The 22,891-nt window shown below is 35.0% G+C and overlaps 1 protein-coding gene across 2 annotated transcripts in view; it reads left to right on the top strand.

Annotated features, from left to right (window-relative positions):
• URI1 (URI1 prefoldin like chaperone) overlaps nucleotides 1-22,891 on the top strand; it is a 66,928-nt gene that overhangs the window by 5,750 nt on the left and 38,287 nt on the right. For both annotated transcript variants that reach the window (XM_067720030.1, XM_067720031.1), the window contains exon 2: nucleotides 21,346-21,380. In XM_067720030.1, coding sequence (XP_067576131.1) covers nucleotides 21,346-21,380 — 35 coding nt within the window. The remainder of the gene's footprint in view (nucleotides 1-21,345; nucleotides 21,381-22,891) is intronic.

The following is a 22,891-nucleotide window of genomic DNA, read 5'->3' as shown; positions in this document are numbered from 1 at the left end:
AAGAAATGAACATTGACACACAATAATATTATTTAGCATATTCAGATTTCCTCAGTTTTTCTAAAAGTGTTCTTTATAACATTTTTCAATCCAAGATCCAATCACAGGCTGCATTTAGCGTCTTATCTCTTTAATTTCCTTTCATCTGAAACAATCCCTCTACATTCTTTTGTCTTTATGAAATTGGTATTTTTGAAGAGTTTGCAAGTTTACTTATAGAATGCCCACGATTTAGAGATGTCTGATGAATGTACTCGTGAAGAAACAGAATTAAATAATCATTTTTGGCAAGAATAATACATAGTTGATAATGACTTCCTATTTTATCACAGCAGGAGACATACAGTGTTACTTTATTCTATTATTGGTGTTGCTAGTTACTTGTTTAAGGTAGTACCTGCGATATCTCTTCACCTTAGGTACGTGTTCCCTTGTGTAAGGAATAAGAACTTTAAAAGTACTTACTAAATACTTGAAGACATTGTAAATATCCTGTTCCCCAACAGCCCTTTACCATGGATGATCCTTGCCTGAATCAATTATTATATTGGTATTTGCAAATTAGTAGTTTCTAACCACCTATGTTTATAGCTGGCATTTTTCTGTAAAGAGGAGCCCTTTCCCCCCTTTTAGTATTAGTGTAGACCCTTTTTATTTGTTTTTTAATTCAGTGTGTTATAATTTTTCATTTTTCCTTTTGATGCTCAAATTGTCCTAAATTTGGCCAGTCGGAGCCCCTTCAAGCTGACTCCTGCATCCTTTTGGCATTTCTCATTATCCTTTGGTCATTACCTTTTTTTTTTTTGGCACAGGATGTCCAGGCTTACCTTGTAGCTTTCTTGTCTTAGTTCTGAAATTGACTATTTCTTCAAAGAGCCCTGGTTCTTTTTAATGAGAAATGCTGAGAAACCTAGATCTGGGCCCAAGTTGTGCTCATTGCCACTGGGATATTATTGCATCAAGGCCCTTTCAGTGGACAGTGCTAAGAAATGTATTAACCTTCAGTATACCAGGAAAAATAGTCATCACCATTTACCATCTAGGTCCAAGGGATCTTTTTAATTTTTATTTTTTAAAGTAATTTTTACAAGTAATGTACAGAAGTAAGGATAAGGGATAGTGAAACCCATTTTTATTGGCTATTTTAATAAGAATTTAAACACAGCAGTCTTCTTTGTATTAAGTAAAGTTTGGTGCACAAAGATCATAAGAGATTTAAGAATATTGCCACATGTCTTTTTATAAAAATGTCCAAGTTCTTGTTGCACACTGTTACATATGAAGTTTTTCTTGTTGAATGACTAAGTGGGTGAGAATACCCTACTTTTTTTTTTTTGTTCTTAGAAGTATATTGTTCCTTTATTGATTCTTTTTTTCTCCACCTTCAAGTCAGTCCCCCTTTATTCAACATCTGCTGTATTCAAATATATGTAGTTCTCTTCCTGGTTGGCATGGTCTGTTCTAGAACTTAGGGAGGTACAAACATAAACCATTTACATAATTCCTGCTTTCAAAACTCATTTCCAGTGCTTCAGGGTTTTCCTCCCTAATCTCTGTCCTCAAGAAGCCAAAAAACTTGTAGGAGTGGAAAAAAATAGAATTTAGAGATCTTTTTTCCCAACAATCTTTATTTATTATGATAAAATATGTATAAAATAAAAATTACTATTTTAATCAGTTTTTTTTTTTTTTTGCGGTACACGAGCCTCACTGTTGTGGCCTCTCCCGTTGCGGAGCACAGGCTCTGGACGCGCAGGCTCAGTGTCCATGGTTCATGGCCCCAGCCGCTCTGTGGTGTGTGGGATCTTCCTGGACCGGAGCATGAACCCGTGCCCTGCATTGGCAGGCGGACTCTGAACCACTGCGCCACCAGGGAAGCCCCTGTTTTAATCAGTTTTAAGTGTACAGTTCAGTGAGATTAATTACATTCACTGTGATGGAACCATCACTTTTACTTGAAGGTTAGGATGGACTCACAGATGGAGAACTCTTGGCTGTCCTACCATCAGATCTGCCTTGCTCTATGGTTATCAGTTTTCCCCAGATCAAGAGTAGGCAGGTACAAGTAGTGGGCTCACAACGTTTGACCTCAACTGGTTTTTCTAAGTTATTTTGTACATTTTTCAGCAGCAAAACCAAACTGGGTCTTCAGGCTTTATTTCCGTTTCTTGCAAGGGAAGAGCTTTTATACCTTTGGACATGTTTTAGTTTTTCCTCAATGAGAATTTTAACCATCTTTGGTATTATTTCTACAATAATTTGTAAAGCTATTTACTTTTAACTGCTTTTTTTAAAAACTTTTTGGGTCAACTTTTTTATATAGCACTTATTTGTCAAAATATAGGTACATAATACTGGTAAAAATCTTTTTTTGTTTCTAATGAAACAAATTATTGAGACTTTTTTAAGAGGATGGAGTGAGGGTAACTTGTGTCAATTAGCTAAATTAACCAAACTCTTAAGAATATTTAGATTTAAAGACCATAGAAACTACTGGTAGTCAAACTTTTTTTTTTTTAAGGCACAGAGCTTTCTTCATTAAAATAAAACCTTATTCAAAAACCCAATATGTAAAACAGATGAAAGCTAAATTACTCTGCGTTATTGAGGGAGAAGTTGCATGTGTGGAGGGGCTGGGAGGGGGATGAGTATTTCTGTTCCTTGCACCCACTTTCAGTAGCCGCCAGGGAAGTGGTCCAAGGAACTAAACTAAACTTAACCAGTGTTTTAGTCCAACTTCTGATTTCACAGATGGGGAACTGAGACCTAGTGCCCAATTCTCCCCTCCCTTGAGCCCCTGGTAATCTCTAATCTACTTTCTTTCTATGTGAATTTGCCAATTCTAGCTATTTCATAGATGTAGAATCATACAGTACTTGTCCTTTCGTGACTGGCTTAATGTTTTCAAGGTTCATCTGTGTTGTGGCATGTATTACAACTTCTTTTTATGGCTGAATAATATTCCATTGTATGCATATACCACATTTTGTTTATCCATTCAAATGTTGATGAATACATGGATTGTTTCCACTTTTTTACTCTTGGAATAATGTGGCTATGAACGATGGTGTATGAGTTATCTGTTACAGTCCCTGTTTTCAGTTCTTTGGGATATATACCCAGGAGTGGAATTGCTGAGTCATAAGGTAATACTGTGTTTAACTTTTTGAGGAACTGCCAAACTGTTTTCCACAGCGTTGGCACAGTTTTACATTCCCACCAGCAATGTATGAGGTTTCCAATTTCTCCACGTCCTTGTCAACACTTTTCTTTTTTTTTTTTTGGAATAGAGCTATCCTAATAGGTGTTAATGTCATTGACCTATTGTGATTTTGATTTGCATTTCTCTAATGAAAAAGGATGTTGAGCATCTTTTCATGTGTGTGTTTTTTGTTTGTTTTTGTTTTTGGGGGCTGTGCTGGGTCTTAGTTGCAGTACGTGGGATCTTTGTGGGGCATGTGGGATCTTTAGTTGTGGCATGCATACGGGATCTAGTTCCCTGACCAGGGATTGAACTCTGGACCCCTGCATTGGGAGCACGGAGTCTTACCCACTGGACCACCAGGGAAGTCCCTTTTCATGTGTTTATTGGCCATTTTTGTATTTTCTTTGGAGAAATGTCAATTTAAGTTTGTCTATTTAAGTCCTTTGCTTATTTTTAAATTGGGTCATCTTTTTGTTGTTGAGTTGTAGTTGTTCTTTATTTATTCTAGGTATTTAAACCCTTTTCAGATGTATGATTTACAAATATTTTCTCCCATACTGTATGCTATCTTTTCACTTTAATGATAATGTCCTTTCATGCACAAAAGTTTATAAATTTTTAAAAAATTTTTATTTTATTTTACTTTTTGGCTGCGTTGGGTCTTCATTGCTGTGCATGGGCTTTCTCTAGTTGTTGTGAGTGGGGGCTACTGTTCGTTGTGGTGCGTGGGCTTCTCATTGCGGTGGCTTCTCTTGTTGTGGAGCACGGGTTCTAGGCGCATGGGCTTCAGTCGTTGTGGCTCACGGGCTCTAGAGTGTAGGCTCAGTAGTTGTGGCGCACGGGCTTAGTTGCTCCGCGGCATGTGGGATCTTCCTGGACCAGGGCTTGAACCTATGTCTCCTGCATTGGCAGGCGGATTCTTAACCACTGCGGCACCAGGGAAGTCCCAAGTTTTAAAATTTTGATGAAGTCCAGTTTATCTATTTTTTCCTTTTTTTTGCTCCTGCTTTTGGTGTCATATGTAGGAACCCATTGCCAAATCCAAGTTCATGAAGATTTACACCTAGGTTTTCTTCTGAGAGTTTTATGGTTTTAGCTCTTATTTTTAGGTCTTTGATCAACTTTGAGTTAATTTTGTTTATTACTCATTGATTGTTGAGTTTTGAGAAAATTCACCTAGGATAATTGTCATCTGAAGGCTCATAATCTGAGATTTAATTTATATTAATATTTTCACCATCATCTGTATCTAGTTGTGCTATCCAAAATGGTGGCCACTAACTACGTGTGGCTATTAAGTTTAAAATTCTAATTAAGTAAAATTAAAAAAAGTTAAGTTTCTCAGTCATAATAGCCACATTTCAAGTGCTCAATAGCCACATATGGCCATTGGCTATTGCATTGGACAGTGTTGACTTTGAAGATTACTATCATCAAAGAAAGTTCTGTTGGACTGTGCTGGTGAAGAGAGCTGCTATCATTTTTTTATTCATAGTTTAATTTGTTTAACAATTGTGAAGTGTCTTTCTCTGTCACTTTTCTTCTCCTTCCCATTATGGACAGAAAATGAAAATTTCTGAATTGTCAATTGTGTTTGAAAGCTAAAATCAGACTACAAAGATGGTGTCTTCTTCAGTCTTTTACACTTTTTTGAAAGATGATGCAGTACTTTGGTCAATGCAGTAAGAAAACTGAAGAATGATTTTTACTATTGATAGCATATTCCTTCTAGATGATTCCATGATTCCTCAATTACTTGTTATATAGTTTTATTTAAGCATAGTTTGGGAAAATTGATGAATAGTCATGAAATCATTATTAGGGTGATGAAACAAGATGCAGGGATTATATAATCAGTAGGATCCTATAATGTGTCTTAGGCTTATGAAAAGGTTCAATGTACTCATATATAATTGCAAGATAGAATGAGTTTTAGCCTTTTTTTTAAGTAAGTAAATTTTCTCTTTATTCTTTGCATTATCTCAGAGAATAGAAGTCATGAAATATCAATCCTTTGCAAATAGTTAGAACTGTTCAAAAACAAACTAAAAACTAAAATTGGGTTCAGTGGATCCTGATACTTTGCATTCAAATCCATTACCACAAAATTCTTCTTCAACTACCCCCATCTATATTTGAATCTCCCTTTTTCTGTAATGAAACCTTGTTCTCAACAACATCTGTATTTATTCGTTTCCTTTATTCCACAGTATACACAAAATAGTTTTAGAATTACTACATTGATACCACTGCCAACAGCAAACCTATGAGTGAAGTTCATGATTTCATTGCTGTTCAATTTGTTCTTGCAGAATTAACCCCCTTGGGGTATGCAGTTAGGTAATGATCTCAAAAGTTACTTGAATTATTATTTTTTTTCTGTGCAGTTATATTTTGGATTTGATATTTGTATTGAATTTTAGTGTTTGCTTTTTTATCAGTTTGACTTTGGGTCTGTAAAACATTTGCATTGTTTAAAATCACAACTATATCAAAAGGTATAGTGAGGTAATTCATTCCTGTCCCTGCTCCTACCTACCCCTATCAGTAATCTTTACATTAATTTCTAGTTTATCCTTCCTGTATTTCTTGAAAAATAAATACTAAAATATGCTGTCTTATCTCCCCTCCACCTTCTTATACAAAAGGTAGCATATAATATTTTCCCCTCGATTTTCTCATTAAATGATACATCTGGGAGTCTTTGGTTCACAGAGATCTTTCTCATCATATTTTGTGGTTGCATAGTACTCAAGTATATTATCAGGTATTCATCTGGTATCTTATTAATGGGCATTTTGGTGGTTTTCAGTTTTTTGATAGTACTAATAATGTTGCAGTGAATCACTCTGTGCGTATGTTTCTCATTTGTGAAGTGACTTCAGGTGAAGTCCTCAAGGTGGTTTAGTGGTCAGAAGGTAAACTGGTTTAGCTTTATAAGCCATATATAATTACCTTTTTGAAGAATTGGTTCTAACTTTCAATTTAGCCTACAGCATTAAATAAAAAGAGGTAAGAGGACTCGATGTTCAAAAACTAGAGACCAGTGTTTTGAGTTCCTTGAATTGGCTATTTCTTGTCATCTCCACAGCCATTTTCAAGTTACCATGTTTTACTTGGAGGCTGGTCTTGGTGGTTCCACTCTTGCTCCCCTTCTACCTTTTTTCCAGAGTTGTCTCTCTTTTTCTGGCAATGTAAATTGAATTACATAATTTTGTCCCTCTCTCTACTGCTTCTAATCCTTTGGTGGCTTCCCATTGTACTTAAGAGTGAAATCCAGGGTCATTAAAATGTGATTTGAGACCCTTGTGTTGTTGGGCTCATCTCTTTCTAGGTTCATTTCAGGGTACTCCCTACTTATTTACTCTACCTTAAGATAACGACATGTTTTGGGGGACAGTACCCTAAATGTGTTTGTTTAAAAAAACTTCTTTCCTCCTTCCTTTCTTTCGTTTGTTCATTTGTTCTAGAAATCCTAATACAGTATAGCAAACAGTAACCCATTTAATGTATGCATTTGGCCATTATTCCTTATCCTTTGATTTCCTGATTTTATGAACCGAGTAATATTAAAGTTATTGAAAATGAGTGCTTTTTCCCAAAGAACAAAAAGACAAAACTGAGTTAAGTGTCAGGCACTGTCCTAGATACTGCGATAAACAAGGTTTCTTTTCTGTCCTCAAGGGACTTAAAATTTGTATGGAAACATGTTAACAGAAAACTTAATGCAGTGTGATAATTTCTCTCTTTCTAATTCTTTGCTTTTCAACCTACTGTAAACTAGGTGCTACCTCTGTCTTTTCATTGAAATTACTCTACCTCAAGTTTTTATTGTATTTCACTTGCCAAACTCAGTGGACCATTTCGCAGATCTGGCCTTACTTGGCCTCTGTGCTTTATTTGAAACTTCTATTGTTCCCTGGTAAACTGTTGAAACTCTGTACCATGGGAACTTTTGTGACTCTACTTTTTTATGGCTCTATCTTTTTCCATTCCTACTTAGTCTCCTTAGGGTCTTCATCTAATGCTTAAATGTTGGTGATCCCTGTACTTTACATCACTGACAGTCATCTCTTCTCACTCTGCATGTCCTCAAATACTCCTATATGTACTCTGTTCTCCCAGACCTGTTGCCTGTTGGGCAGCTTCACTTGGATGGCCCACAAAAGCTCAATCTCATTTACTAAAGTTAATTTATTATCTTTGTCCCTAATGTGTATGCTGTACATACTCATCCTGATTCTGGGCAACATTATTCAAACAAGAGAGTCTTTTCAGCCTCCCTGATCCATCTTTTAATTTACTAGATCTTGTCAATTGTTTCTTTCTTTCTTTTTTACTTTAATTTTCATTTAATTTTATTTTTTGGTGGCGCTGTGTGGCTTGCAGGATCTTAGTTCCCCAAGCATTGAACCCGGGCCACCACAGTGATAGTGCTGAGTCCTAACCACTGGACCACCAGGGAATTCCCTGTCAATCCTTTCTATGTAATACATACCTTGTATCTAAAGGCACCAATAGCTTGTCTTAATTAGGCTCTTACTCAAAAAATAATATTTCAGATTTTTCAGTTAAATGTTACTATGATTTTTGATATTGTCAGTCTTTAATTGTTAACATTCTGATGTTACCTGATTGTGTTTTTATTTTTGCAGTTCTAATCTGTGAACATGTTATATTTCTATTTAGGGTCTTTAAATTTTCTCATCTGTCACTTAGTTGGAGTTTGTCTACTCATTTTACCACGTTTTCCACTTGTCACACATTTTTTTATTCCTTTGTTTCTCCTTTTGTGTTAGTAAAATATTTGTATTCTATTTTAAACTCTCAGCTTTATAGTTGTATGGTTTTTATTTTCCTTTTAGTTATTATCCTAGAGACTACAATATCCCTTTTTTTTATTACAGTCTACCTTAAATTAGTAGGAAATTATTCATAAATCTCCTGAAATTTTGCCACTTAGGAAATTAGTCAGATAATCTTTTGATGGCTTAATTTCATGAATTTGTGCTATTGTCATATATTTTACTTCTACAATTTTTTTCGTTTTTTTTCTTTTTTTTTTTTTTGCGGTACGCGGGCCTCTCACCGCCGTGGCCTCTCCTGTTGCGGAGCACAGGCTCCGGACGCGCAGGCTCAGCGTCCATGGCTCACGGGCTCAGCCGCTCCGCAGCATGTGGGACCCTCCCGGACTGGGGCATGAACCCATGTCCCCTGCATCAGCAGGCGGACTCTCAACCACTGTGCCACCAGGGAAGCCCTCCCTGAAAAATTTTTATATATTTCCTCCTCTGTCTGCTTTTGGACTTTTCATCTTTGGTTTTTAGGCATTTGATTATGATGTGTCTAGACTTGGTTTTCCTTGTATTTAGCCTGCTTTGAACATGTAGTTTATTAAATCTGTAATTTGATGACTTGTCAGTTTAGAAAATTCTTATCTAGTCTGCAGATGCTGGTTTTATGTCATTGTCTCCTCTACTTTTGGTACTCTGGATACACATATTAGACATTTTCATTGTTTCATATATCTTACTCTCTTTTCTGTATTTTATTGCTGCCTCTTGATCTGTATGCCATTTTGCATACCTTCTTCTGACCTGTATTCCTGTTAACTAATTCTGTTCTTATGTATCTAATCTACTGGTAAAATCCTTTTACTAAATGCTTAATCTCAGTTACGGTATTTATTCCAAGAATTTATGTTTTGACATTTCTTTAATGAATTCTAGGCCTGTTTTAACATCTTCAGCCTTCCCTCTGTTTCCATGAATATATTAATCATAAAAGTATGTCTTATAACTGCAGTATGTAAATTAAATGGAGCTCTGTTTCTATTTATTTTTTTCTCTTGATTTCTCATCAGCTGCTCCTGTTGTCATAGACTTCCTTGTAATTTTTGATTGGATGCCAGACATTGTAGTGAAAAATTGTAGACTCTTGATGATGTTACCTTCCTTCAAAGAGAGGTAAATTTTCTTTAAGCAGCCAGAGTACTAGTGGATCAACACAACTCAGTTGAGAGTTGGTTTTGGATTTTGTTAGGGCTGGTCTGTTTCAGTTTTGCTCTTATTCCTAGCATGTAGCCTTTGCTTCTAAGGCATAGCTCTAATTCCATATGGAGTATGTCTTTTTCATAGATTATGTGGTCATGTATTTGTAGTTTTGTTTCTCTTCTGTTCTGTTGCATTGGATTATTTGCCTGTAGTTGCACCAGTACCACACTTTCTTACTAGGACTTGATATAGTAAAATTTCTCTAGCTTTGTTGTTCTTGAAGATTACTTTTACTTGACCTTCTGCTTTTTCATGAATATTTTAAAAATCAGCTCTGCAGTACTCACAAAATAACCTTCTAGGGTTTTGTTTGTAGTGCATTGAATCTAAAGATCAGTTTGGGGAGCATTGACATGTTTACACCAATCCATGAACATGGTATATCTTTTTATTTAGTTCCTCTGTAACGTCCTTCAGTAGTTTAAGTATATAAATCTTGCATGTCTTTTACATTCATCTCTAGGTATTTGTTATTTTTCATTGCATTTTGTAATTTGCTGTTCATCTTTTGCTAGTTTATAGACATAATTTGCTAGTATATAGACATATACTTGATTTTTGTATACTGACTGTTAAATTTACTTGAATTCCATAATTGTTTATCTGTATATTTTGATAGTATGTTTATAGGTATAATCAGACACGTTGTCTGAATAATAGCAGTTGTCTTCTTTCCAGGTTGTTAGGCTTTAGTTTTATTTATTTGCCTTATTGAATGAAATAGGACCTTTAGTATAGTGTTGAATAAAAGTAGTGATAGTAGGCTTCCTTATCTAGTTCTGCGTATGAGGGGAACAGCTTTAAATATTTCACTGTTACAAATGATGTTTGCTGTAGACTTTTGGTAGATACTCTGAAAATAAGAAATGTTCTCCTATTCCTAGTCTGCTAGTTTTAACATGAATGGATATTGAATTTTATCAAATGCTTTTTCTCTGTTTTTTAAGATGGTAATGAGGTGAATTACTTTGATTTTTAAAAATACTGAAACACTATTACATTATTGGAGAAAGCTCCCTTGCTTATGTTGGTGTTTATCTTTTTATATATTGCCAGATTAAATTCATATTGTTTTGTTAAGGTATTTTGTTGCTGTGTCTATGAAAGATATTGGTCTGTAATTTTCTTTACTTGTAATGTCCACGTTAGGTTTTGGTTCCAGGGTCATGCTGACCTCATAAAACAACTATCATTTTTGTGTATTTTATAAAAAACTTTGTATGTTATTGGTATTGATTCTAACTTAAATATTTGGAATAATTTTCCAGTGAGGCTGTCTAGGCCTTGTATTTTCCTTGTATGGATTTTTTTTTTTGTTTTTTTGGTTTTTTGCGGTATGTGGGCCTCTCCCAGTTGTGGCCTCTCCCGTTGCGGAACACAGGCTCTGGACGCGCAGGCTCAGCGGCCATGGCTCACGGGCCCAGCCGCTCCGCAGCATGTGGGATCTTCCCGGACCGGGGCATGAACCCGTGTCCCCTGCATCGGCAGGTGGACTCTCAACCACTGTGCCACCAGGGAGGCCCCTTTGTATGGATATTTTAAAAGTTGGAAATATCTGTAGTTTTGGTAGTGATGTCTTTTTTTAAAATTCCTGTTATTTGCAATTTGTATGTGTCTTTTCTTCTTGATTTATCTTCTTAGGGGTTTATCAGTCTTAATCAGTCTTTTTAAGGGACCAGTTTTAGACTATTGATTTTCCTTTTGTAAGTTGCTTTCTTACGTAAGTTGCTTTCTGCTTTTATGTTTTTCTTCCTTTTAATAATTTCCCACTGGCTGTAATTTTTTCTAGCTTTTTCAGATAAAAGCTCCTAGAGATGCAAAAGTCATTGATTTTTACTATTCTCTCTTTAGAATATATATTCTTTGAGTTTTAAAATTTTCTCTGATAATTACCTTAGGTACCACACACATTATGTTATTTTCATTATTAGTTAAAATATTTTCTAGTTTTTATTGAGATCTGTTTATTGACTCAGGAGTTTCTTAGAAACATGTTCCTTAATTTCCAAACACTGAGTAGGTAGGTATTTAGAATCTCCACTATGGTTGTAGATTTATCTTTTTCTCTATTTTTTCAACCTTTGCTTATGCATTTGAAATTATGCTATTTGGTGCATGCAAATTTAGGACTCTAATAAATTCCTGGTCAGTGGGCATTTTTATCAGTCTGAAATATTTTTATCTTTAGTGATATTTCTTGCCTTAAGGTATCCTTTGTTGAATATTCGTATGGCTACATCAGCGTATTTTGCTTTGGCTTGTTTCCATGATATATCTTCTCATCTTTTCAATTTCTTTGTGTACAAAGTGTGTTTCTTATAACATCATATAGTTGTGGTTTTAAACACAACTGGACATCTTTTCCAGTCTGGATATCTTTTTCTTTTATCTAGGATATTCAGTCAGTTTCTGTATAATAGAATTACTGATATATTTAGTTTCATTTTTATCACCTTTCTACTTGACTTTTTATTTTAAAAATTGTAGTAGAATATGCTTAACAAAATTTGTCATTTAAATCATTTTAAGTATACAGTTCAGTGGCATCGTGGTGCACATTGTGGTGCAGCCATCACCACTATCCAGCTCCAGAACTTGCAAAACTGACACTATCTATTAAACAATAACTCCCCATTATCCCTTCCCCTGTCCCCTGGTAACTACCATTATCTGTCTCTATGAATTTGATTACTTGAGTATCTCATATAAGTGGAATCATACAGTGTTTGTCCATTTGTACTGGCTTATTTCACTTAACATAATGTCTTCAAGGTTGATCCATATTACAGCATATATCAATTTCTTTTAAAGGCTGAATAATATTCCATTGTATGTGTATTGCACATTTTGTTATTCATTCATCCATCAGTGGACATGGGTTGGTTTCATTTTTTGGGTACTGTGAATAATGCTGCTGTGAACATGAGCGTACGAATATCTGTTTGAGTCCTTGCTTTCAATTCCCTTGGGTATATACCCAGAAGTGGAATTGCTGGATTATATGGTAATTCTGTGTTTCATTTTTGAGGAACCACCATACTATTTTCCACAGTGGCTGCTCCATTTTACATTCCCACCAACAGTGCACAAGAGTTCTAGGGTTCCAGTTTTTCCACATCCTTGCCAACATATCTTATTTTCTTTCTTTTTTTAATAGCTATCCTGATGGGTGTGAAGTGGTTTCTCATTGTCTATTTGACCCACTTTTATGTTCTTTTTTCTTTCTGCTTTTTTGGGCACGTTCCTTTGATTTAATCAGACACATTCTCTTGTATTTTCTCCCCTCTGTTAACTTGTTGAAGATACTTTCTTTTTCACCGTGGTACCTTAGTACTCTATTTTATGTATATGTTAGCACTAAATATACTGTATACTTTTACTAAGCTTTTTTTATTATCCTTTTTTATTGGGGAAATTTTTCCTAGAGATTGCAACATGCATTCATTCATCCCACTTCTTGCATTGTTGCTTCCATGCATTTTAATTCTGTGTTTAACACTACAATACAGTATTTAAATGTTCTATGTGATCAATACTGATTTATCTGTACCTTTAAAAAAATTACCTGTACAGTTGCTCTTTACTTCTTTCTGCTTTTCTATTGCTCCAAATACTTCTTGCAGTAGTTCTTTTTTCCCTTCAGCTTTATTGAGACATAATTAACATATATTGTTGTGTAAGTTTCAGGTATACAGTGTGTTGTTTTGATACATTTATATATTGCACAGTGATTACCACCTTAGCTTGTTAGCTAACACCTCTGTCACATCACATAATTACCTGTAGTATTTCTTCCAGTGAAAATCTGCTGGTGCAGAATTCTGTTTCTGTGTGAAAACGTTTTTATTTTTCCTTCATGTTGGAGGATCTATTTGCTCTGTACATGATTATAGATTTTCAGTTATTTTTTTCCAACACTTGAAGATTTTATCCTATTTTCCAGTTTGTGTCATTTTTTTTGTTGAAGTTAGCTTGAGCTCTGACTCTTGTTGCTTCTTTGAAGGTACTGTATCTCTTCCCTGCTCTTTCTCCCTCATGCCGATTATAACATTTTTTCTTCGGTTTTCATCAGTGAAACTATGTTGTGCCTTTATATAATTTAAAAAAAAATGTCTCTTGCTTGAGATTCTTAGAGCTTCTCAAATCTGTTGGTTAATACCTTTCTCTCATTTTTAGGAAATCATGTCAAGATCTGTTCAGATACTGCTTCTACCACATTCTCTCTTCCCTCTCTTTGTGGATCTTCAGTTATACGGTGTTTCATATGTCTCTTACTGGTCTTTTCTGTATTTTCAATGTTTTCTTTTTAAATCTCTGGGCTTTATTTATGGTATTTTTTATCAATGTGTCATCCAGTTCAAAATTCTGACTCCTGTTAACACTGTTTATTGAGCTCATTTTAGACGTTTCAGTTAAAGATTATCCTTTTGATTCTTTTCTTGTATAGATAATCTCTAGTGAAATGTGCCATCTTTTCATGTATTTCTTCTATTTTCTTGAACATGTTAATAGTTATATTTTAATGTTTTAGTTTATTAACTCCAGTATATAGATAGCATATTTATTTGGTTTTGTTTTGTGTTGTTTTTCTTCTTCTTGATGTTTGTTCGTATGGCCCTATTTCTTGGTAACTTGGTTAGTTTTAGTTAAATGTTAGAAATGTAAATACTCCTGAAGTATTTACAATTAAATATTAATATTTTAGTATCTTTAAAATTGTAGATACTCCTGAAGATGATACCTTTCTCTGGAGAAGTTTCACCCTTTTTCTGCTAGGTTGATAAAGTAGGAGTTGGATACCTTAATCCAGGCAGGTACTGAATGGAGTGCAGGGTGGGTTTTGTTTTAGTAAGGTATCAGCCACCTTTGATTCCTTCTTATCTTTCATCTGAAAACCTAGTTTGTTCACCACATTTCTTTTCTTAAAGGCTTCTGAAGTTTTGTTTCATCAGTTCCCTGAGCTCTGCTTTTCACACTTTCAGTTTAGCTTTTTGGCCTTTTCAGCTTCAGAATTTGGCACATCACAAGAAGAAAACAACCATATGCTTAAGACCGCTCATGTCTCTGATTTTGTTATTACAGCCTTCTCAAGACTACTTTAAATTTCTGCTCAGGAGAAACATAGTTCTCAGCCTCTTCCCTGTGCCTAGAGTTGTCCAAGAAAAAAGGATCAACTCACTTCTCCACAGTTATCTCCTGAATTTTAGTCCCTCTTGTTCTCATTGCTTTGGCAATTCTTAGATGCCTTTTAAGAGATGATTTTATATTCATCTAGCTTTTCTAGTTTTCAGAGAGATTATTGGTTTGTTATCAGCTTTTTCTCCCTACTTGGAGGTAGAAGTCTGGAATGAGTTAAGCTACATAGCTACTTGCAGTGATTTAGTATTAATTTTGCTATAGTCTCACTGATAGTTGGCAGTGTTACTTTAAAATAAAAATTTATTCCTGTAATTGGTGCAGGGTGGCATTTCAATTTGTTTTGTCACTTGTAAGGATATTTTTTCCCCGTCATTCTACTGTTATCTTTAATGAATTATTTGTTTTCTTTGAGATCCTCACGGGCATATTCTCATTTCTACGTAGCAAGCTTACTTATGAAGCTTTCTTAATCAGTTACAAACCACAGAAATGAAAGTTTGGAAAATATTTACTATAAGAAGTCAGGAGGAACTAGGGTAGAGTTATTTTATTTGTGCGTGTGTGTTTTGTTTTCTTGTACATTTATGTTGTTACTTCGTAGACCAGCTTTGTTAGATTTAGCTTGTGCAAATCCCTTTGTGGTCACCTTTTCGGGTCCAGTATCTGTAATCACCTCAATCTCTGTCTGGGCCCAGGGTAAACTTGATTGGCCCAATTAGTGTGGATCCTCTGCATTCACACTGGTTGCAGATGGAGAAATGGGGTCCTCTGCCTATTGTAGATGAGAGGAGGGCGGGGTTTTAGGGAGTAAGGTGTGGGAATGGAGAGGAAATGATTGATATCTCTAGTGAAACAATAGGCAGGCAAACTACAATTCAGGCAGTATGTCACATTCAGAAATACGGGTCACAATCTCCTGTCTGCAATTCAGAAGTCTTAAAAAACTGAAAACAAAGTTATTTCTAAGTTTTTTGTCATATTCATTTGTCAATGGAACTGATTTGAGTGAGGCATTTTATTCCACTTTGAACATTCATATATTTCCTTGCAAGTGTTCTGTAAAGTATGATACGTGTAATGTATTACCTTACTAAATTACAAAAAGTTCTAAATTGAGAAACATTTTTTCCTGAGGTTTTTGGCTAAGTGATTGTAGACCTATACTTCTTTAAAAGGACTTGTTGCACACTTACTGTATGGCGGTGAGTACATTGGTGAATAAAGTAGATCTGGCCCATATCTCATTGCTCTTTCATCCAGTACAGTTAGAGTTTCCTGGATATCTAATTCAAATAATACCAGAAACAGAACCCTCCAAACATGTCAGTGGCTTCATTCCTAGAAATATCGCTGGATGTAATATATGTTGTCAGTCTTAACTACTTCCAATGTGATAATGGAAAAGAATATGAAAAAGAATGTCTGTATATGTATAACTGAATCACTTTGCTGTACAGCAGAAATTAACACAACAGTGTAAATTAACTATACTTCAATAAAATTAAAAAAAAATTTCCAGTGTAAGAAAACTGTATATTTATTAGAATACTTGGTATTATGAATAATAAATAATTGAAAAGAGCCCTAACTTGTAGGTAAAACTAACAAGGGAATGAGAAGTACAATACCAAAGGATGTTAGACGTGGTTCCAATATTTGTGTAAAAGAAAGACTGTGTTTGACTATGAGAAATGCATTAGAAGCCTGGGTAGGAGAAAACAGGGCTAAATGTAAAAGTAAGGATTAAGATGATAATTTTGATTCCATCCGATCTACATTTTGGAAAAAAAACATTTAAGTGTTTTAACAGTGGCTTATAATTGGAGTTAACTTTTGGTAGTAGAAGGCCCACCTTTGTTATTTTCACTTTTCAGCATATTTAAAAAGTAAATTTGTTTTTATACAGAAATACTCAGTTTATTGTAGTTTATTACTGCTTATTGCTATTTATTTTTTAGGAACCTGTAGTCATTTCCTCCTTTCTTTGCAGAGAGGCTTATTTAAAAGACCTGTAATGTTTTACTAATTTTGTTGAAGTGTACTTCTTATATATTTTGGTAATGACATTTATACATCTATTTGATTGACAATATGTCCTTTAAGAAATTATTTTCAACCATTTAAGATAATAGTGCATGTCCAGTATCTATTGGTTTTAGCCACCACTGATAATTTTTTCCTTTTTGACTCAGCAGCCTTAAAATTATATGATCTGTTTTGAAGACATAATCTAGCAAGAGAAGCAAACCAGGTAAATGTAGACAGCTCGGATTAGTACAATCCTCAGATTGTTAATTCATACATTAACCTGTACAGGGATAATTTGAAATTGCAATACAGTGAGAAAAGTTTTAGAAGTGAAGTGAAGCTTTTTTTTTTTTTTTTTTGTTTTTGTTTTTGTTTTTGTTTTTGCGGTACGCGGGCCTCTCACCGTTGCGGCCCCTCCCGTTGCGGAGCGCAGGCTCCGGACGCGCAGGCTCAGCAGTCATGGCTCACGGGCCCAGCCGCTCCATGGCATGTGGGATCTTCCCGGAGCGGGGCACGAACCCGTGTCCCCTGCATCGGCAGGCGGACTCCCAACCACTGCGCCACCAGGGAAGCCCGAAGTGAAGCATTTTTGAGAGAAGTACATGCAAACTTACCCTTTTAGGCTTTCTATTCTAGTCTAGTTTTAATGTGGCACTGTTCTTACCCTGGAAAACTCCTAGGTTGATGCCCCCTTGTGGTCTGTTACTGGAACAGATAGCACAGATGGAAATAAGTAATGGAGGTCTTAATACATGTTAAGTCATTCATTCCTTTCTTTATAATAATTTTTTAAAAGTGGCTTCTGAGGAAAAACAGCAAAGGAAAATTATTCCTGTATTCTATATAGTTCATTGGTTTTAAAACTTACCAAGTATTTTGTAACTGAATGCACATATATGTTAGCTGGACACTGAACTAAAGAAAAATAGGTTGTTGGGTAGGCTATCATTGTTATCCTGGGCATCTAACTCGATTAGTTAAAAGTGCCTTAAAAATATGATAAGATGTGATAGTAATTATAAGGCTATCCCACTACCCTCCCCCGCAACACACACACACACACACACACACACACACACGTAAATGGGGTTTGGGAACCCCATTGTTGTTTATACTTTGCTTGACCTGAGAGGGCCAGGAGTTGTATGAGGCATTGGAAGGAATAAAGATTTTTGTTAGTGTATCGGTCAGTTTAAGCTTATTTGCTTTTCCTGACATTATTGGCAAGGTCTCATTAGTGTGTGAGAGTGGATTTGTGGAGGAAGTGGAGAAGTAGCAGCATCAGTCAGTGTTTTAAGAAAGACTGCAGATATAAACAGCTGCTTTTCCTTTTACCCAGTAAGATTCATGATGGTTGAAAGCAGTCTAATACAGTGAGTATGGGCTTTGAGATTAGATAGACCTGCTTTTTTTCTTTTCTTTCTTTTTTTTTTTTTTTTTTTTTTTGCGGTACGCGGGCCTCTCACTGTCATGGCCTCTCCCGTTGCGGAGCACAGGCTCCAGACGGACGGGCCCAGCCGCTCCGCGTGGGATCCTCCCGGACCGGGGCACGAACCCGTGTCCCCTGCGTCAGCAGGCGGACTCCCAACCACGGCGCCACCAGGGAAGCCCTAGACCTGGTTTTAAAACTGATTTTATCTCTTATCAGTTCTTGGGCAGTTATATAATATTGGGGAAGTTACTCCATCTCTGAAATAGGTTTCTTCTCTTTAAGAAGAGGTTAAGACCCACCTAATTGAACTGTTTCATCATATGAAGTCTTGGCATTTACCACTGCTATTATTACTTCTTAGGGAAAGGGCAATTTTGAATTATAAAGAAAGTGTACCATAGGATTTTGACTCTTAGGCCATAGGTAAAGACCCCTAATGGTAGAATGAATGTGTCTTTTAAGTGGTAAATCAGTTCATAGTCGTTTTTCTTTAGTGCAGACTTAGTGTTGTGCTACTGCAGAAGTACATATTTTATAAATTTTTGGCTATAAGTGTGATTATACTAAAGAATTTACTAGGTCAGTTATTTTAATACTTGAAGCCTACTAACCATTTATTTTTGTTTGTTTGTTTGTTTTTGTTTTTTTTGTGGTACGCGGGCCTCTCACTGTTGTGGCCTCTCCCGTTGCGGAGCACAGGCTCCGGACGCTCAGGCTCAGCGGCTATGGCTCAGGGGCCCAGCTGCTCCTTGGCATGTGGGATCTTCCCGGACTGGGGCATGAACCCGCATCCCCTGCATCGGCAGGCGGACTCTCAACCACTGCGCCACCAGGGAAGCTCCTAACCATTTATTTTTATAAAAATGATTCAATAAGTTTTTTTGCTTTAGGAGTAATAGTTGCATGTTTTGGCAGATTAACTTAAAAAAATAAACTAGTATTGTTCCTCGATTGCCATCTTATTTTAAAAAAGCTTGTGTGAAGGACAACAAAGTAATGAAATGTTTTTTATTGTTTTGCTTTTAGAACCAGGCTCACTATCTTAGTCACTTTATTTAATAATAATTAATCTGAGTCCATTTCAGAAGAAATAAGGTTATTTGGAGTTATTTAACTTAACAGAAAAAAAAGATTTTAAAACCCAGATAAGTTCAACTTTGAATCATAAGATTCTATCCTTTCCACAAATTTCCTTGGCAGCTAAGCGGTAAAAATTTACTAATTTTTTTCTTTTTGAATAATTTGCTATAAAAAAGAAAACTAGAAAGATATCTCAAATACAAATACAGCTGCTTGGGTTCAAATGTTTGTTGGAATTAGGTGGACTATAAATCATGTAAACAAAGATTTAACTGTAGACGTACCATCAGAAGGCTATTGTATGTATTCATACCTGCCTCTTTCATGTTTTCCTTTATTTCTTGGGTTCTCAAAATATCTAGCCTACATTTGGATAATGTCTAACTGAAGACTCTTGTTCCAAACCCTGGATGAAACTAATAAAGACTTTAATGAAGGCAGTACTTTGGTGGTGAAAATTTCTCTTGTAAATTATGAAATGGATTTTTGGTTTTTTATCCGTGAATATCTTGGGGACACTTATTTTAGGAAAGAAAAGGGATGGGGGAAAGATAGCTACAGCAAAGTGGAGAGTTAAATAGTGAAGGGTGATGGCAAGAATACATGCCATTCTACCAGGAACTTGTTTTTTAAACATAAAAAGCATATGTGCCAAATTTACATATTTACTAATTAAAAAGGCTTCCTGGAAACATTAAGTAGACTTATCTTCTATAACCTTTAACATTGTCACTAATGGATATTGCATAGAAAATTTCATCGAAGGTTCTCTAAATAATGTAAATGATTATGAATATGTAACTAGTTAATATGCAGCTACGAAAGGATTATCATGTAGAGGTTAATGAACATTCTGCTCTTATGGTTTGCAGGGCTTTTCTTTTTGTGCTTTTGGCTCACTTCATGCTTGGAAACACATGCATTGGGATTGGAAAGCATCCTGACTGTTTTTGGGTCTCATCTTTTAATAGGGTTGTTAAATAGAAACTTTATAAAAAGGATTTCATGAAGATTTTTTTTTCTTTTCAATTTACATTTAATTCTGTTTGTCTATTTTATAATTACTGCCGAATCAGAAACAGTGAAATGGATTGATGTAGTTTTAGCCTGGCTCTTCCAGATGTAAAGTCAGTACTCTATTGTACATTATCACTGTTATTAAGTGTTGCTGTGTGATTGATACTTACTGAGAGATCTTTATTCTAAAACCGACTTTTTATGCTGAGTTAATGTGTAGTATGGTTGGGTATCTGATTACAGCATGCATTTTGGTACAGAATTGCTGCCTTAGTATTTATTTAAAATGTCCTAAAGGATGACATTTACGTCAGGAATTAAATGTTATAAAATAGAGGAATTTAGTGACAGGCCAAAAAAAAAAGACTTGTGATTTTTGGGTGAAACATGGAGCTTATATAAGATACAATATTGGTATTTAGAACAGTGAACAAGAGCAGTGTTTCAAACCATGTAATACTGCTGTGTCTTTCATGTGACATTATATTAAGCATATTGATTTTTATCCCTTAGTTTCTCTGTCTCTAAAATGGTGCTACAGTATTTGAGATGACTGTTTAAAAATTTTTATTAATGGGCAGTTTAAAAACATTAGTAATCTTTGAAAACAGTGCTGTTTTTTTCTTTTTAAATTGCCATTCACGTGTTCTTTTTTTCCTTACTGGTTAGTGTTCTTAATTTGTTTTCTGAGCATTTTAAGAATCTGTTGAAATATCTCCAAGGAAAACAAATAAATAGCTTTTATGTTTAATTTCATTGTTTTAGTATTACAAGCATAGCTTAAGCTGGCTGTGAAGTGCTTAAAATTTTATCATAATTCACTGGGGGGCCAAATTGGCTGTTCAGAGCATCTCTTTATCCCAAGTATTTCTTCTTGAAATGTAGTAGAAAAATATCACTGTACTCATTTTCAGTGCATCAGAATAAAAATTACAGGTGAAAACATTTGGAGATATACTGACAAAATAAAGTACTTTCACTACTGTCTTTTTTTTAACTGATGAAATGTGGATGTTACATTGGTTTCTTGTTATTTATAACATTTGTGTATTCTACAAAATATGTAACATTGAAAACAGGCCTGCAGATTGTACAAAATACTAGTTATCTTATATCATATGTCACCTAATAGTTATGAAGCGGGTTTTGTACCAAAGTATGAATCGGAAAGCTGTAATTTGTTCTGCAGTTATCAGCCTGCGTTAGAGGGGTATGATAAAGTGTGCTGCTTAAAAACTAACATTCACATCTCTGTGCATTTGACAAATAAAAATGTATATTGAGGTGCTTTTAAATCTGTAAAGCCACTGTTGTAGTTTTCTGATAGAATGATTTTGTAGCTTTGTGCATAGCCCTGTTTTTTCATGAGTAGTTATCTGTTTTCATGACAGGTGGTCACTAACTGCCAAGAGAAAATCCAGCATTGGTGAGTGAAAGATGGTTTTATTACATTTCTGAAATACTAATGAGGTCATGTATTTGTATTTAAATAAAGCATACACATTTTTTGGGTCCCATAATTGAATTCTTCTAGTAATCTCCATTTTGAATCCTTTTGATACTAATTTATAGTGTCTTTCATCGTTTACTGAATTACATGTTCCCTGATTTCCTGAAGTTGTGTCACCATTTGTGTTTATTCTAATTGCTTTCTTTTTTCCTTTCTTTTCTTGTCTTTTTTTTTTTTTTTAAAGTTAGAATAGTGTTACTATCATTATGAAGTGGAGACAGAGGAATTTTTGAATCTGACTATAGCTCTATTTGGGAACTATTTTTTATATATGTAGTAGAATAATAATTTGAATCAGTTGTTTTAAAATAATGATGGAAATATGCACAGATACATTTTCCCAAAGCTTGAAAAATCTAATTAAGTGCCTGCATCTCAGAACTTGATTTAGAGACCACACTTTTCTAGAGTGCAGAGAGAAAGCAAGCATATCTATTTTAATGTGCTAATCTATAGTTAATAGGACAATGCTTGGTAAATAACACACTTTCCTGTGTCTTGTGAGGAAAATGCTCAATTTAATGGTGAATAAAATCTTATGAGTTGTCATGAGGTATAGCTGTTGATCTTACAGATACCAAATTACAATATATCCATGCTGTGTTTACGAAGATTTTAGTGAGAGAACAACAAGAGCTGTCTTGATTATTGTCTGCAGGGTTATTGCAAAATCATGGTAACCGCCCCTTTAGCGGTGAGATTAAACCTTTGGTTATACACCATCAAGCATATAATATTTTAAATTTATTTTAAGAGGCTTTTTCTTCATGCCTGAGAGATCTCCAAGGAAATAATTTATAGTTAGTGTATATCAAATGTTTTTTGGTTTAAATGCACATAGGCTGCAGGCAGTGGATAAGAGTGAAAATCGGTGCAATCTGTACACATCATTTTATTAAATTCTGACTTTTGGCTTGCAGAAATAATCTAAAACTAAATAATACCCACTTTATAAATAAAAATTCAGGGACTTCATTAATTTTCAATAAATGCAGAGTTGTAGTTGCATCCACTGGTGGTTTAAGTCTGTCAGTATATCCATAATGGACCATTTGCTTTTCATTTTACATTCAGTCCAGGTTAAAACTTGAAATGTGAGTCCTTGGTCAAGGAATTAACCATTTTCCCCCTGCTAATTTGGCCAAATTCCCAAGGGAAGTTTTATTAATGTGGACTTTATTGGTTTTGGTAAGGAATTCACGAAATTAGTAAAAGGTTGATTCACTCAGAATAGATACTAATTTACACAAATGTGTGACTAACAACTTGCTTCTGGTTTAAGATAATTTCCCTACCAGACTGAGAATTCTTTAAGGCTAAGGGACATGTTTTCATCCTTTTATCCACAGCACCTCCTATTGTGTTTGGCACATTATAGGTACTTAATAAATGTTTGAGTAAGTAAAGACCAAATATTTGCTTAATTT

The sequence above is a fragment of the Pseudorca crassidens genome, chromosome 20, assembly GCF_039906515.1.
Source record: "Pseudorca crassidens isolate mPseCra1 chromosome 20, mPseCra1.hap1, whole genome shotgun sequence".
Taxonomy (NCBI): Eukaryota; Metazoa; Chordata; class Mammalia; order Artiodactyla; family Delphinidae; genus Pseudorca; species Pseudorca crassidens.
The sequence above is the reverse complement of the archived record's forward strand: the minus strand, read 5'-3'. Positions and strand labels throughout refer to the sequence as shown.